A 13,257-nucleotide genomic window follows, 5' to 3' on the forward strand; every position below is an offset into this window, starting at 1 on the left:
AATGTTCTAATACCTTTAAGTTCCCAAACTGAATAGTAAATGAGTGCTTGGCTGTAAAGTGTTACTCAGTGGTATTAGACCTTGGGTTTGATGGATTTTTATTAACTCTTGGTGAGCCCATAGGGCTTTCTTAGAAGTCCATGTTAACTGGCAGGATGGTATTTTCCATGGAACTTTCCATCCTCTAAAGAGCATTATTTCATATTTTACTCTTTTGAAGTAGAGCATGCTTGTGGCCAGGAGCAGTAGACTCACTTTGCGTTTTCTTCTCACACCCTTTCTTTTTCTCCATTGCTCCCTCCAAACTCACACTGGAAGCGCATAGAGTAATAATTTTAAAACCTACTACTGTAGATAATACTTTATAATTATATGGTTTGTATCAACAAAACTGACCAAAGGTAGTAGAGGACTTTTATCAAGCCAGAAAGGATCCTACTCTGCTATTCGAGGGCTTTTTTTTAATATATACCCTAATACCACGTTTTCAGTATAGAGTCAGTTCCTTTGAAATTTCCTGTCGTCAGCTTTGTTGAGTAATATTTTTCAATTGTGTTCATGGTAGAGTATTGATACTTGATTTTGAGTGTTTGTTATTTTTTTGAAAAGCATTTTTAGAAATAAGGGGTCTCAATAGGGTGAATATTTACTGCTAACTTGGAATTTGTAATTCATCTTACTGGACAGTGTTCGCTGGAAGATACTCTTGCAGTTTCAGTGTCGGAATCGGCTTTTGCTAACTGGGACCCCCATTCAGAACACCATGGCAGAGGTAGGCACTAGTAAAGACCTCAGTTTTATGTCTGCATTAAACAGAGTGGTTCCAACACAGAATAAAATTCTTTACGCATGCCTACCTGGAGTGTTACGGCTTTGTATAAATTACAGTCCCCACATAAAAGGAAGAATTTGACCATGGCTTGCCCTAAGTGGTTTTTTTTGGGGGGGGGCATCATTACTATTTTCTTATTCTCTGGCAAAAGGCAAATAAATTTCTTTATTCTTTGGTTACTTATATAATAAATCGTGATCACATTAAGAATGCTACTCATCTAATGCAGAGATATTTTTATACTAGAATAAAAAGGTAATATTCTTTGACACTGAGAGGAGCTAAAATTCTTTCTTTAGGGAAGATAATTTTATCTTGTAGAATAGGGGTCAGAAAACTTTCTGTAAAGAGCCAGATAATAAATATTTAGACTTTATAGGCCGTATAGTCACTGCACAGCTACTCAACCTTCTATTGTAATGTGAAAGCAGCTATAGATGATATATAAATGAATAGGTGTGACTATGTTCCAATAAAACTTGATTTATAAAAATAGATGGCAGACCAGACTTGGCACCACAAGGCGTAATTTGCTGACCCCTGATCTAGAGTTATTATTAGCAAGTTATGCTGCCTCAGACTGTGTTCAGTTGTGGAATGGATCTTTATATAAGATCTTTAAAACTATCTCACTGCACAAGCTGAGCAGGACTTGCACTTTCAGACTTTCAGTGTGAAATTAATTAAAAAATAGTCACATTTTGCTATAGTACCTTATAAAATTAGAGTTGGTTGATGAGGCAGTGTGCTTACATACTCATTCTCTCTCACTTACTCACACATACACATACACCTAGACACAGATACACAGACCTGCAACTTCACTCTCTCTCTGTCCAAACTCTCATCATATCTTCACATACTGTCATTTTATTGCTCTATAGTTATTTCGCTTTTTGTTTGTTTCCAGCTCTGGGCTCTGCTGCATTTCATTATGCCAACATTATTTGATTCACATGAGGAATTTAATGAATGGTTTTCCAAGGACATTGAGAGCCACGCCGAAAACAAATCTGCCATAGATGAGAGTGAGTACTTTTATGAACTTTCATTCTTTCTGCCTATTAGTGTAGGCAACTACATAATTCTGTATTTTCTTGAATGTGAAGAATTTTTCTTCTGGTATGCATAGAAGGATCTGAGAGAAAAGTCTTTTCTCTTTTAAAATAATTATGTGTTTTGTGCACATTTAAAAGAGTCCAAAAAGGACTAACTCAAGTGATGCTCCTGTAGTGTTGACTAATCAAGGCAGAGCAGGCAAAATTCACATTTTGGCTTACGAAATCCTCATTTTCCACGTAGATCCTGAAAAATTTTATATTCTTTGTGGAATGGGGTAAGACTTTTTGCCTGTGATAAAACCAGAAAATATTAGAAGGGTAATTTTTGTTATTTTCTCTATATATTAGGATTTGTTTCTTCTGTAAACATTTTTTAACCTTGTTTATCAATTTTTTTTACCTCTTGACTAATATCTTTTAAGAGGGTTATGAGGTATTTATTACATAACATGAAGTGACACCTACTAACTATTAGAAAAGTCCTTAAATAATTTCTTATACTACATGTTGTTAATTTGCTGATATACTTTGAAAAAATGATTTTGGGGGAACACTGGGAGTCCCAGATAGCTTGCATTAGACCTGTCTGAGAACCCTATTATTGATAGAATGTTTCTAAAACACTCTAAAGGTGAATTCTAATAAAAATAAAGACATCCTTACTGGTTTGAGTAAATGAGAGCAAAATGCATTTGCACAATTGACTCCAGGAAGGTGCTGTGGAAAGTTCAGATCCCTTGGCTTCCTCCTTGCGATTGTTTCAGTCTTCTTTTAGAGAATCATTAAGCCAAAAGGTGTTAGAACGGTTTAGTGAAGGGTGGTCATGATATTTCTTTTGTTTGTGTTAAATTGATATAATGTATTATTTGTCGGTGGGGCTCCTGGCATTTCAGATCAACTCTCTCGCTTACACATGATCTTGAAGCCATTTATGCTGAGGAGAATCAAGAAAGATGTGGAAAATGAATTGTCTGACAAGGTAAGGAAAGAAGACCTTGTGAGTTTATGCCTTAATAGGCACCAACCTAGGGTTCCAGGGTGAAAAGAAATTCCTTGGTAAATGTTTAGTTGAAGGGTAATTAGTTTGATTGATAGGAGACCTTTAAACTTGAGAGGGTCAAAGAAGACTTAAAATGAGTCAAATAATGAAGGCAAGTAATAGTTTTTTCTTCTTTTTGTTTTATACTTTTTATTACGGAGAGTTTGAAACATTACAAAAGTAGAAAAAATAGTATAATGAACTCCATATAGTTTAAATGATCAACTCATGACCATTTTTCACCCCTCTACATTATTCTGAAGCAGATCCCAGATGTCTTTTGTTTCATTTATAAATATTTTCATAGGTGTCTCTGAAAGATTTAGTGTTTTTTAAAATACATATTCACATATCATTATCACCTCTACTAAAAAAAGGCAGTTATTTCATTGTAGTATCACATATCCAGTCAGTGCTCAGATATTCCCAGTTGTCTTTGTGTATGCTTTTTTCTTTCCCTCTCTTTGAAAAAGTATTCAGTTTTTGAAACCAGAATCCAAGCAAGGTCCACACATAGTATTTGGGTGCTATGTCTCTTAAGCATCTTTTAGTCCCACCTTACTTTTTCTCCCCTTGCAATTCTTTGTTGAAGAAACCAAGTTGTTTGTCGTGTAGAGTTTTTCCACATACTGGATTTTGCTGGTTGCATCATTGTGGTGTTGTCTAACATGTTCCTCTGTCTCCTGTATTTCTGCAGACTGAGAGATAGATTTAGAAGTTTAATGTGCTTTGGGTTGTAATATTTTTTCTCATAAAAAGTCAGTAATTTTGGTTTATAAATAATCTTTTTTTGGATCTTACCAGACTTCTATAGTTTTCTATTATCTCTTGTGAATCCTCCCCATATTCTCCTTCCTTCTTTTTTCACCCAGTTCCCAGTCCTTTGGGGTATTTTCCCATCTCCCATAGATTGCACCTGTTCCTCACAGTTCTGCTCTCTATATAAAAGGCATCTTTCCAGGTTCTTGATAATATCAGGTGATACTCTCTGTCACTGCCAGAAGGCTGGATCATTTTGAAATTAGTAACTCTCTTATAAGATTGTGGTGGAGATGTACACCTTCAAAGAGAGGAATAGAAGTGTACCTTTGTTTTATTCCTTTTAAAAAAATCTTTACGGCTGCTTTGTGAAACTGGCTGATTTTAACTGAATAGCAGTGTCACACAGATGTGTACCTGATAGAAAGAAAATACTTTATAAAAAAATGGATCCTTGAGGCTTTTATATCAGAAACAGCTTAAAAAAAATAGCAATATCATAATGTCTGTTATTTAGTGGTCATTACGGAGGTGATCAGAAGACATATGGTTCTTAACCACTGTGCAGAGTATAAATTTCTTAAACATCAGTAATGTTTCTAATCTGTTATTAAATAGTATATGTATTATTGAACTCTTACTGTCTGCCAGCAACTGGTCCGTAGAGATGCAGCTTCCAGGTTCTGTTCAGATTTCCAAGGGGGATGAATACATAAATAGCTAGTACTGTATCATAAGATATGCAATGATTATCTCTGTGAAATATAATGGGAACATAGATAAGGGAGTAGTTCTATTAGGGAAGGTTAGAGAAGGCATCAAAGCAGAGATGACATGTGAGCTAGATCTGGAATAGTGAGTTGGCATTTACTAGGAAAATATGGTAGGGAGGGGGGTACTAAGCAACAAGAGTGAACAAAGGTAGAGCAATATTCAAATAGGCAGCATGTTTGGCAAACATTATTCAGACTGTTGTAGCTAATATATATAGGAGGACTTGATGAGATTGGGATAATACGGTGAGTTAGATTATGGCAGGCCTCTGCCTACAGGAGAATTTTTAATATTTTACTATAGGCAGTAACTTACATTGAAGGTTTTTCAACAGTTGAGTACCTTATAAGATTTGTATGGAAAGTTTCTTGGAACCAGGAGAGACTAGAGGCAGGAAGCTCCCACGGTAATAGCAGTATAGATTAGATATGATGAGATTCTGTATTAAAGCAATGGGAATGGTCAGAAAAGGTGGTTAGAGGTAGATTTCCAGGTTGAGTTGAGGGACTTAGGAAATGATAGAACATGGGGTATGAGAGAAAAAATCAGAGCTGACTGAAGTTTCTGTTTGGGCAACTGAGTGATAATGCTGTTAATGAATTAAGTAAATTGTGAAAGAGAATATTTTTTCTGATATGTCACAAATGCAATTGCTGCAGACTCTGAGTGATACTATTATGGTAGGTAGTTGGAAATATTGGGCTGGGGATGTTGGGAAATATATTTTTGCAAGTCACTGTGATGGACGGTAGTTGGTGTTATTAGAAATGGAAGAGGTCGCCCAGGGACAGCATGTAGAGTGAGTGACAAGGGAAGAGGGTCAAAGAAGGCACATTTTTCTGGATAATTAGCCATATCACAGGTTTATAGAGATACTGAGTTTCTAGAGATATGTATATTGTTTTTTCCAATCATAATCTGCCTTGCATGAGTTTCCAACTTTACGCTGATACTGAGTTTTCTTACAAACTGTTTTCAAAATATAAATGTCCTTATTGATTTTTAGATTGAGATTCTAATGTATTGCCAACTGACCAGCCGACAGAAGCTGCTATATCAGGCACTAAAGAACAAAATTTCCATTGAAGATTTATTGCAGTCTTCTATGGGCTCTACCCAGCAAGCACAGACAACCACCAGCAGCCTCATGAATCTGGTCATGCAGTTTAGGAAGGTAAGAGCTTAGGTCAGCTGCCTTGGAGTTGTCTTTATTATTAACCCACTTCAAGAAAAAGGCTCTATCTTGCCTTGATGCCAAATAAACAAAGGCAGTTAAAAAAGGATGAAAATGGGAAAGTATATATTCATAAAGGTAAACATGCAGGGTTTGGGATTCTTCCATCGTTTCATAGAGTGATGTCTGCACATGACAATATTGTCTTATCGTTTCCTTTCCTGTTAGGTGTGTAATCACCCAGAGTTATTTGAACGACAAGAAACTTGGTCTCCATTTCATATTTCCCTAAAGCCATACCAGATTTCAAAGTTTATCTACCGTCATGGACAGATCAGGGTCTTCAACCATTCACGAGACAGGTGAGCAAATATTAATATCTGTTTGCTCTAAGAGTGTTTTTGTATAATTCAGGGTTTTGTGGCTTAGTAGATAAATTTAATTGAGAGTGAGTTCCACAACAACGAGGTATTTAAGCAATGGGTGGACAACCATTTGTTGAGGGATCTTGTGATAGGATCTGTGCACTATCAAGAGTTTAACTGGCACTTCCAGTTGCCTTTCTGAGTGAGGAATGTGCACCTGTGTGCAAATATGTACTTGTACCAGGAGAGATCAGCAGACGTCTCTGCCTCAGTACTGAAATTGCTTTGTGATGGTTTATTTCACACTTGGAATAGCACTTGTGGAAGAACTGATTGGATTTCAAATTAATCAAATTTATCTTCTTCCCAGAATCAGCAATCACAGATTTGGTAAAAGTGAAGTGATCGTTAATGGTAATATGCTAGAAACCATTTCCATTCAGAAAATGGCTGTGTATGTCCATTCTGCACCTCTGAGTGAGGCTGGCCCTGGCTTCTGGATTTTTTAACAAGCTCCCAAAGGATTCTTGTGCACACCTGCACTTGAGAACTATAGATTTAGAACGCTCCTTCTGTAGAGAAACAATATAAACAGTACTTTGGAAATAATCATCAACAACATCTAGCCTAATGTTACTGAAATTGAGACACATTTCTTGTGTTTAATTTTAAGAATTCTTTGTCTGTGATAGCTCCAGGCTAATACTTAACTAGATGGGCAGGGGGAAACGGACCAGAGTTGTAGTGCTTTTTGTTTAATATAGCATATAGCAACTTGCAGTGCTAGAATTGTGCTTCTCTGAAATAAAATGAGACCACTTTGAACTTTTATTGTAATCTACTACCTTTAAGTACTTAGTACTTTCTGACATATATGTTATGATTTTGTCTGGCAACAAACTTCTCAGAAGTAGAAACAGTTTCAAACCTTAAATGATTCTTTTAGTTTGGAACCTCCAGTTTAGTTAAGTTCCTGATATTTATATTTGGGTTTGGATTTATTTTATTTACTTTACAGGTGGTTAAGGGTTCTTCTTTCTCCATTTGCACCGGACTATATCCAGCAGTCTCTGTTTCACAGAAAAGGTAGGTGTTTTGATCTTTGAGAAGGAAAGTATGCCAAGGATTTATCAGGATGCTCTTTGTTTTGCTGAGTTGGAACTAGTAGTGGCTTTGCCTGAATGCTAGGCCTTTATTTATAAAGTCTTGATAAGATTTAAGTAAATTAGTTGTCTTCATGTATAGATGCTAGGCTTTTTGGCTATAACAGGAAGCAATGAAAATTTTTTTTTGATTAATTGTTTTCCATTTTGATTGACCTTCCAACTTTATTTTATACCTGCCTCTTAAGAATTTCTTACACCCTTTGAATAGAGGTGTGATAGAGACAATGCAGGACTCTTGTTAGTGTGGGACTCTTAGGTCCCTCCTCCTTAGTTTAAGGAAAGGAAGCTGCTCAACTTTGAGCATTGTCCAAAGTATTAAGGCAGAGGTTCAGAATTTTTCACCTCTGTGTTTTCCTTTTCTTTTTTTTTTCCTGGCACGATAAAAAGAGGAAGGCAGTTAGCCAAGGATCCAAAACCCCAGAGGTAACTGATGAGCCAACTCCACTCTGGCCCATATATGCCATATCTCATAGGTCTGCCTCTTCTACTTATGATTGTAGTACAAAAAAATATGACACACTGTCTTATATCAAAGTGGCTGTATTGGAACCTTTAGAATAGTTTTTGATTCTTAAGTCAAAGTTCAGCAGTTCATCAGGCTTTAGTTGAGTATTGCCTCTTGGTTTTTTATTGGGTTTAACTTTGTCCTTTGATATTCCAGGTGTTAATGAAGAAAGCTGTTTCTCTTTCCTTCGCTTTATTGATGTATCTCCAGCTGAAATGGCAAACCTCATGCTTCAGGGACTTTTGGCCAGGTGAGAAGTTTGCTCATTGTTTGATGAGAGAGCAGATGGGAATAAACAGGGGCGAAGGTTGAATACTGTGAAATTAAATATTTAATATTATATCATCTTACAGAGCCTCTCATTCTTTTTGTATTGTTAAGAATTAAAATTTTTATAAGGAAATCATACTTTTGATCCTTTAATAATTGCATGATGCTTCATGATATACCTTAAATAAAAACTATTTAGGCTCTTCTCCCAAATGCTACCAGAAGGTCTTCAATTCTTCTTAATTTCTAGGTAGACTACTTTGTTTTATTTGTTTTTACAGGGCAAATGATGACTGATGATTCCTTTAGTTAGTAGTGATTGCAGCATATAGCCTGCCTTACGTATTCAGGGAAACTTAGTTCTCTTTTCTTAGGAATAATGGCTTTTACTTAATTTATTACTTTGTATTTGTGTAAAAAATAGTGACCTCATTAGGAGAGGCTATCTCCTTAGTATGAGGATGTCTTTATGAGAGTTTTTGTGATAGAGTTGAATATTCCTTAATACTGAGAGGAGCTTTACAGAGGATTTTCGTTTTCATAGTAGCAAACCAATTCATGCCAAAGATAGAATTTATAGAACAAAAGTATGAAATGGCTTTATCTGAAAGTAGGAAAGAGCTGTGTCTAAAATGTTCAAGATTTACAAAAGAGACATATTAATGAGAGACAAGGTTCCTCGCTGCTATGAACTACCCTCAGCCCTCCATGGAGCACTGAATAAGCATGTCTGCTGTGGTTTGTTTCAGATGGTTAGCTCTTTTCCTGTCTCTGAAAGCCTCCTACAGGCTCCATCAGCTGCGCTCCTGGGGAGAGCCAGAAGGGGAGAGCCAGCAGAAATATCTGAGAAACAAGGATTTCCTTCTTGGGGTTAATTTTCCACTCTCCTTTCCCAACCTTTCCAGCTGCCCTTTGTTAAAGGTAAGCAATTATTTCAGCATCAGTTATCTGTGTAGTACTCCCTTCCCTTTTCTTTGAATCAATAAAAGTAATAAAGTAAATGATGATCTGAGGGAGCCAAAAAGTTCCCAGAGGAGTGGAAGCAGTGTAGTGTTATAGCTTATTACATATCACTTAATAGACATTTTATATGTGTGTGTGTGTATATATATATTTAATATATGTTTTGTATATAACTTTACTGTGAAGTACACAGTTAAGTGTACAACTCTTTGAATTTATACATGTGTATACACTTGTGTAACAACTGCCTAGATTAAGGTGTAGAATATTTCCAGCACCCAGAAGTCTCCCTCATACTTCTTCCCATTTGAAACCTCTAGTTCAGAACAAACCAACAAATAAAGGTAATCACTGTTCTACTGCTATCATCCCAGATTATTTTACCCTGTTTTTGAACTTAATGTAAATGGAATGATCCAGTGTGTACTCTTTTGTGTCTGGCTCCTTTCCCTCAATTATTATGTCTGTAAGATTCATCCATGTTGCACTGTAGCATTCTTTTTTAATGCTATGAAGTGTTCCATTGTCTGTTTCTAATCACAATTTATTAATCTACTGTTTTATTTATTTATTTATTTATTTGGCTGCATCAGGTCTTAGTTGCGGCATGCAACTAAATGGGATTGCTGTAACATCACATATACGTATGTTTAGGTTTAGTTCCCACTGCCAAACATTTTTCCAAAATGGTTTTTCAAAGTTAAACTCCCACCAGCAATGTGAGAGATTTATTGTTGTAAATCTTGCCTACCCCTGGTATTGTCGGCCCATTTTCTTTGAATTTGTGATTTTCAGTTGCATTTCCATGGAAAATAATGATGTTGAGCACTTTTTCATATAATTGTTTGCCATTGTATAGTAGGTAAGGGGAAAAGGGATAGGAAATAAGTGATAGGTGATAGGTGCAGATTCAGATCACGTGAAGCCTCATAAGTTAATGCTAAGGATTTGGGTTTTATTCTGAATGAAATGGGTGTAACACTGGAGAGTTTTAAAAAGAGACTTGTATGTTTATATGTTATAGTTCTTCAACTAGATTAAAAGTTTAGAAGGTAGAACTTTTTCTTTGTATCCTCTAGAAAATTTAATGTGTCATCAGTCATACAGCTATCGAATGTAGGATGTTCTTTGGCTGCATCTGGTTATTTGCCCCCTGTATACTGAAGAACCCGTATGATTTCCTTTTCTTCTGTTTTCCCAGTTGGTTTCTCAAGCATTGCTCCATATACTTTTTTGGACTCTGAAGATAAGATCGTTAATGCAGAAGGAGAATAGAATTGTGTTCCAGCCTGTTGGGAATAATATAGTCAGTTGTGGCAAGGTGACTTCCTACTAGTGAATACTGATATGTCTAATGAAGAGTTGCTTAACCTCTGTAGACCAATTTCCTTACATTTGGTACTCTATATTACTACAGTTAAAGTTTTTTTACTAGTTTTATTTTTGGTACAGAGCGCACCATTCTCCCAGGGGTTTTTTATGCTCTGTTATGTAGATACCTGCATCTTACTTAACACTGAAAGATATGCATCACTTATTTGTATTCTTCTGCTTTATGAAAATACAGTAGTGTGTTCAGAGCACCTGTTCAGTGAGGTCCTTATATCAATTACTTTCCGAGAAATTTAGATGTGGGCAATATGCTTTATGTGAAACTGGTTTTTCCAAAGTTAGATTCACTTCCATGTCCTCTTTACTTTTATTTCGTGTTATAGATAGACCTTTGCTCTTGTAGTGGCTTAGAATGTACACCGAGTTACCGAGCCACAGGTAGCTGAAAGCTAATCATGTATGTGTAGAGATGCTGTTCTGCTTTTGGTCTCACCATCCTTATCTCCAAAATACATATGTTGAAATACCAATGTATCTTACCAGAGTTGGTTGATACATCTGTTCTAAGAAATATTTGCTTTCAACTAAGCAGAATAATCTTTACGTGATATCTAGCCTTAAAGGTTAGACTGGGTTCTAAATGAAGAATCATTTTGTTGAAGCTCCATGTGTAACAATAAAAATATAATAAAGCCCATTATATCTGTGGCTTTTGAAGTCTGACCATGACTCACAAGAATATTTTACACCACCTTTAGTTATGTAGACATATCAGATATTACATACATATATAAATATTACACATCCATAAATTTTTAAGACAAAATATTCACAAAACAGTATTTACCCTCCTTCAGTGCACAGAGTTTTTTCCTTTTATTTGTTTTTCTTAATGTTAGTTGGAACCTACTAAAAAATGATTTCATGACCCTACTACTCACAGTTTGAAAAATATAGCATTCAGTGACTGCATGATATTAGAATAGCAAGGGGACTAGGTAAAGAAAGTCACCATATAGAAAGATTCTGGGTCATTCTTTTTAATAGTAAGAAAGGAAAGAAACTGACATTTTGGGACTTAAGGAAGGGTCTCACTTTCTGAATATGAAAGAGACCACCAGAAGTCACTCAGAGAGCAATATGCACATTTCATTGCAGAGTTACCCTGACATGTAGTTAGTGATCAAGGTCCATCTCTGTCTTAGTATATTTTGGCATGTACCTGTTATATCCCTCCTATTCAGGGATAATATAAATAAAGTTAAGAATTTTGAAAAAACCTGATTCAAACTTGAACAAAGTAGTTTATTATGAGAACTATCCCCCAAGAATGGCTTTGTTAGAATATGCCTATTACCACTATTGTACTGTTTCTCACACTGATTTCTCCAAACTGAGTCTTTCTTTCTCCCTCCCTCCCTTCCTCCCTTCCATTTATGGCTGTGTTGGGTCTTCCTTGCTGCGCATGGTCTTTCTCTAGTTGCGGTGAGCGGGGGCTACTCTTCATTGCAGTGCACGGGTTTCTCATTGCGGTGGCTTCTCTTGTTGCGGAGCACGGGCTCTAGGCTTGTGGGCTTCAGTAGTTGTGGCATGCGGGCTCAGAAGTTGTGGCTCACGAGCTCTAGAACACAGGCTCAGTAGTAGTGGCACATGGGCTTAGCTGCTCCGCGGCATGTGGGATCTTCCCGGACCAGGGCTCAAACCCGTGTCCCCTGCACTGGTAGGCTTATTCTTAACCACCGTGCCACCAGGGAAGTCCTGAACTGAGTTTTTCTTATTCAAGAAGTATTCTAGAGAATATTACATTGTCTGTTTTGCAAAGAAGGATAGAGAAGGAAATTTTGAACACCTAATCCTTTATAACAGATTTCCAAAATTCCTTTGTTAAGAGTATAAAGTAAAAGCTAAAACTTAAGATGCATGATATTTTAGCATACACACACACATCAGAAACACACTTCCAGATTTCATAGTCTGCTGTAATCCTGCCGGTTTACAGTTTTTCACACAAATATGATTGACAAAAATGAGTCTTTTTTCAAAGGTAACTCTTCAAGTATGGACAGCAGTGGTGAGACTTAAATGTAATAATTATCTGTCTTTCTGATGTTTGGATTTGTCAGTTGGATTTAGATACAAGGTCTTGGATTCTTTTTGTTTGTTGCTTTGTGTGGGATAAATTCATCATGTATGTGCTTTGTGCCTTTTCCTGGCATGACTTGTTTGTTGTCATTGAAATCTACAAAAATACTTCTGGCATTATTAATACAATTTACAGATCCTCTGGAAGATTCCTTTGCTTATACAGGGACGCTACTACTGTGAAATCAGAGAGAAAATTTTTTATTTTCACAGAAAACAAAGTTAAAATTGTGCTTACTAGTTTTAGAAAATGTCCTGAAAATATGACTTGAGAGGTATTTGCTGTCATTCATATGGTGAATTAGAACCTCAGGAAGACCAAGAAAAGTCTTGAAAGATTAGAAAAGGACTGACATACAAATGTGGGTCCATCTTTAAAGCTTGAGGGGGTAGGAAGAAAACCTGGAAATGATAACCAGTACCCTAATCATTTATTAGAGAGTTAAAATTTTTTTCTAATGAAATTAATTAATAACCATTTGAATTCATGAGTCCAAGAAGCAACTAAGTTGATTCTGAAAATATGACCATTTGCTTTCCTTTAGTAGACAACAGGCCAAGGAGATTAGAGAGACAGAAATAATAGGTATAATATATTAAAAAATGTAAGCCTTTTTCTTATTGCCTTGGCTATTCTTCTAGAGATATTAACATACATATAGGAAAGTGCACAAATCATAAGTGTACATACAGCTTGATAACTTCACAAAACACTGTCAGAACTGTACCTCAGAGGCCCCTTTGTGCCCACTTCCATTCATTGTTCCTCCTCAGTGTCCTCCCCACAAGAGTTACTGTAGGCAAATATTTGGGTGGCTTATAGTTTTTATTATTACAGGTAGTGCTGCTGTGAACATTACTGTACACACCTTTTA

General features: G+C 36.2%; 1 protein-coding gene across 4 annotated transcripts in view; it reads left to right on the forward strand.

The window, feature by feature from the left end:
- Positions 1-13,257, forward strand: part of INO80 (INO80 complex ATPase subunit) — a 125,897-nt gene that overhangs the window by 56,856 nt on the left and 55,784 nt on the right. For 3 of the 4 annotated variants that reach the window (XM_061180476.1, XM_061180479.1, XM_061180478.1), the window contains exons 17-24: positions 688-772; positions 1,743-1,860; positions 2,787-2,872; positions 5,472-5,639; positions 5,868-6,001; positions 7,023-7,090; positions 7,832-7,925; positions 8,695-8,866. In XM_061180476.1, the coding sequence (XP_061036459.1) occupies positions 688-772; positions 1,743-1,860; positions 2,787-2,872; positions 5,472-5,639; positions 5,868-6,001; positions 7,023-7,090; positions 7,832-7,925; positions 8,695-8,866 (925 nt within the window). The remainder of the gene's footprint in view (positions 1-687; positions 773-1,742; positions 1,861-2,786; positions 2,873-5,471; positions 5,640-5,867; positions 6,002-7,022; positions 7,091-7,831; positions 7,926-8,694; positions 8,867-13,257) is intronic. The other variant, XM_061180480.1, reaches the window with a different exon arrangement.

Source organism: Eubalaena glacialis, chromosome 2 (assembly GCF_028564815.1).
Source record: "Eubalaena glacialis isolate mEubGla1 chromosome 2, mEubGla1.1.hap2.+ XY, whole genome shotgun sequence".
Taxonomy (NCBI): domain Eukaryota; kingdom Metazoa; phylum Chordata; class Mammalia; order Artiodactyla; family Balaenidae; genus Eubalaena; species Eubalaena glacialis.